Source organism: Octopus sinensis, linkage group LG1 (assembly GCF_006345805.1).
Source record: "Octopus sinensis linkage group LG1, ASM634580v1, whole genome shotgun sequence".
In the NCBI taxonomy this organism is placed as follows: domain Eukaryota; kingdom Metazoa; phylum Mollusca; class Cephalopoda; order Octopoda; family Octopodidae; genus Octopus; species Octopus sinensis.
This window is the reverse complement of record NC_042997.1, coordinates 50,050,477-50,054,666: the sequence shown is the minus strand read 5'-3', so window position 1 is coordinate 50,054,666 and position 4,190 is coordinate 50,050,477. Positions and strand designations below refer to the sequence as shown.

Below are 4,190 nucleotides of genomic sequence, written 5' to 3'. Positions count from 1 at the left end.
ACCTACAAGGTCATGCGCTGTTTATCTTGTTATGAGATCATCATGTTCCGCACATATGGTTGTGATGAATGTGCCTGGTGTATTATTATCAGACAGATAGTCATGATGGGTATACTGGGCTTCGTATATTTTACCCCAATGTCATTTGGCCACTCAATAAAAATAATAATAATAATAATAATAATAATAATAATAATAATAATAATAATAATAATAATAATAATATAATAATAATAATAATAATAATAATAATAATAATTTGGCCACTCAATAATAATAATAATAATAATGATGTTCTCATGGAAACTGCCCAAATCCTAAGAAAAACATTGTCAAGTTGAGAATACCTGATTCTCTTAAAGCTCTTTCAAAACTGAAATATTACAAATTTCACAGATTCTGTACTCCTCCTGGGACAATATATCATTGTTAATTATAAATAACCCCCATAGTGAAACGAGATCTCTGGGTGAGACTAGGAACATCTGGTATAAAGCAAAGTAACAACAACGTACAAAAGAAGAAGAAGAACAACAACAATAATAATAATAATAATAATAATAATAATAATAATAATAATAATAATAATAATGATGATGATGATGATGATGATGATGATGATAATAAGCCTACATCATACTCAAGGCACTATTTATTCAATAATGCAATCCACAAACTCAAGACATATTCTTTATAGCAAATGTCCAATGAAATAAACAACCACCAACAGGTCATATAACCAACAGAAGAACACAACTTGCATTAGACACACAATACACAAAACAAACATTAATACAACAAAAAGTTGCAACCAGACCCCGTAACAAAGCAAACTGACGCAATACAATAACGGGAAGAGTTTACATCACCCCCCAACAACAACAACAAGAAAGAACACACAATACTGCACACACTCCAGCAAGCCGGTGGTGGAGCAGGTGGTGCAGTAGAAATTTGTATGAAAATACCAAATGTTCAATGATGATGATGATGATGAGGATATGCGGATGAGAGTAAGGATGATCATAACGATCGGAAGGTGTTGAAGGTGAAACTGTGGAAGGACCTTTTCTCCTTTTAATGATTTTCTTAAACTTCTTGTTTTCTTTCGATTAGAAGATATTTATTTTATCACAACAGAATCACAATAAATATCCATGAGCAGAAGGATTTAAATATAAAACTTATACATCCATTAAAAATTAAAGATGTTTATTATTATTATTATTGTTGTTTTTATTATTATTGTTTTTATTATTGTTGTTGGTGGTGTTGCTGTTGTTGTTAAGCAATCAAAATAGAACTAATCCTTATTTAAATATTGATAGTATTGTTTCAATAATTTTAAATAATTTTTCTGACTATAAATTTCCCCAGCATCAATCCAGCACAGAGGATGTGTATCCAATCGTTTGATGTCTTTTTTTTCTTTAAAGCCGATTGGCTGACTAAGCAAGCGGTTGCTGCACAGCTGGTTCTCAAAGCAAAGTGATGCATTCAATAGTATTTCCAGTCAACCAAGAAATGTTACTCGATTCACATGGCGAGCAGGAACGTTTAATCCTTTACAGGCCTATAAAAACACGCTCGCACATTCACACACAGATACAAGCATACACACACACATGCATACATGTATACGTTGACTGTATCAGCAGGTACATCCTATAACTCTCTATACAGAAGACACCTGTTAACCAGTGGTTTACAGTTCCTTTTCTTCAACATACCACCAAGTGCTGACCGCGATTGGTTGGTTGCTGTACGTTTTCAAAGACAGTAGAATTGCTCAAGATGTCACGTCGACGACTTGAGAATGGCATTCGTAACAAAATTAATCTTACAGGTGAGAATGATAAAAAAAAAATTACCTGCATTTTATATATTTCTTTCTCAGACGTTCATTTCAGTTTTATCATCTCGGCATTTTTAGTGTTCTTGTTTTGATGATGTTGTTCTTTTTTCTTTTAGATAATAGCTTGTTCCGACAAGTTCACTTGAAAACAAAACAGAAAAAATAGTGATCATTAATATTGATTTTTGACATACGAACAGGCTTCAAATTTGTGAAAATGGCTATTGCTTTATATATATATATATATATGTGTGTGTGTGTGTGTGTGTGTGTGTGTGTGTGTGTGTGTGGTGTGGTGTGTGTGTGTGTGTGTGTACCTGTACTTAACAGGCACTTTATTGTATCCACCACGAAAGAGTGAACGACAAAGTTGACTTCGATGGGATTCGATTAATATCGATTTCTAAATTAGGCCGGAGATCATTTATTGATAATTGGAGTCAAAGTGAAATGTTTTGAGGTTCAACACTCCAGGCATAAAACACTGGGTTTATTAGTACAAAACATTGCTCAGTCAAAAATTGAAACCGAGTTGCAGATTTGATTGACTGGGAATCATTATTAAGAAGTAGATTTTGAGGTCACAAAAGTTTATATTTTTTCCAAAAGCTTCTATGTTAGGATGGTGAGGTGGGTGGTAAATAGATTTTGGTTTCGTTAATGTATTTTCTAATAGAATTGACTGCAGTAGTTAATGCCTTTGTTTAGCCCGAGGTCAGCCTTGACCAGTTTTGACCAGACTGTTTTTTTCTTCAGGCATCATTTATCTAACATTTCGTTATTCACTACAGGTTTTAGTAATCAACTTGTTTAAGACGCTGGGATGTACTTAAGATAAATTTAACTGCTATTTCCAACAGGTCAAACACTCCAAGTTAAGGCTCCTTTGTTTACTAATCAGCAATGGCTTCAAATGAGGATCACGTTCTCGATTCGACAGGAGTTTACATCCTGCAGTACAATGCAACATTTTTATTAATAGTAGTATTGCATGTTTCATTAACTCCAAAGCTTTTTCAATACACTTTCTGCGTTTAAGCATTCAATAGTATCTTATTTCTCTCAGGATGAAGACAACACAAAACCCTTTTATTGTGTTAGTGTATATGTCTAGTATCGATTTTGCACGACTTAGCACGAACTAACTGCGTGCGGAATCTGTTTAGTTCAATGTATATTTTAGTTCATAGCTTTCTTTCATCATGTTTAATTTAGATTATAGCTAATACCGTAAACCTGTTTGTTTTCCGTCACATGAAATTTTAGAATATAGATTAAGATTTATCAACGTAGTCGTTGGATATTTGCGTTCAAAGAGAATCCCGACGAGTAAGTCTCTAGTCCACGTAACATACTACACAACATATAAGTTGTACTAAAATTGAGGCATTGTGTAAAATACATTATTTATTACTGATTCTCTTACATTATTTATTTTGTCTCTTAGATTCTGTAACTCTAGTTTCTTACGCTCCAAATACGACCGCTTAATGTATGTTATTATAATATGTAATTATTTCTTAACGATAATGATGAACGTCGCCCTTTTCAAGCCTAGCCAGGCTCATGGGCCCGGATTCCCGGTTTCTGTGGCGTATGTGTTCCGCCAGTCCATCGTAGAATTATTTCTTAGCAAATAGAATTATATTTATGAAATCAATCGCTTGTTGATAGCAATTTAAATCTATTAAAATTTATATTCTAAACATGTAAATCCGATAAGATTGTTTTAATATATATGCTTCATCTAGTACTGGTTTCTTTTGTCGAAGAACAGGGGGCCTAAATTTCTACAGCACTGCATTGATGCTACTTTATGTTACGCCAGTAGATAATTTCTTTAGAAAAGGGCATAACCTCACAACGATCCTTCTGCTAAGGATGAATTCTGCATAAATAAAAGGAAAGTACTCATCAATCAGAATCTGTACTGGCGCCTTTTATTTACATTTGGAATTATTTCACTTAATTAATACAGATAATGATGTTTGGAAACGATATGAACATTTTTTGTACTTTCCAGGTTCAACAAATTTTTAGCTTTATACTTAGGAAATAAATTGATATTTATTACACGCTCTAATGCTAATGCACCGTCAGAAACTAAAAACAGCGCCAAGTTCCATTGAATACAATTTGTTAGAAGTAATTTATAGATCTTTGAACAGAGATGTATCGTTGATGAAGCATGACCCTTTTCAGCAATAAAGGAAGTGGAAACCTAGATTGCTCTACATCTACAGAACATTTATTATTATTATTATTATTATTATTATTATTATTATTATTATTATTATTATTATTATTATTATTATTATTATTTATTTATTTATTT

The 4,190-nt window shown here is 32.5% G+C and overlaps 1 protein-coding gene across 1 annotated transcript in view; it reads left to right on the top strand.

Moving 5' to 3' along the window:
• Positions 1 to 1,524: 1,524 nt before the first annotated feature.
• LOC115209873 (WD repeat-containing protein 38-like) overlaps positions 1,525 to 4,190 on the top strand; it is an 81,944-nt gene continuing 79,278 nt past the window's right edge. Inside the window, exon 1 of the mRNA XM_036508556.1 lies at positions 1,525 to 1,846. Within this exon, the coding sequence (XP_036364449.1) occupies positions 1,795 to 1,846 (52 nt within the window). The 5' untranslated portion in view covers positions 1,525 to 1,794. The remainder of the gene's footprint in view (positions 1,847 to 4,190) is intronic.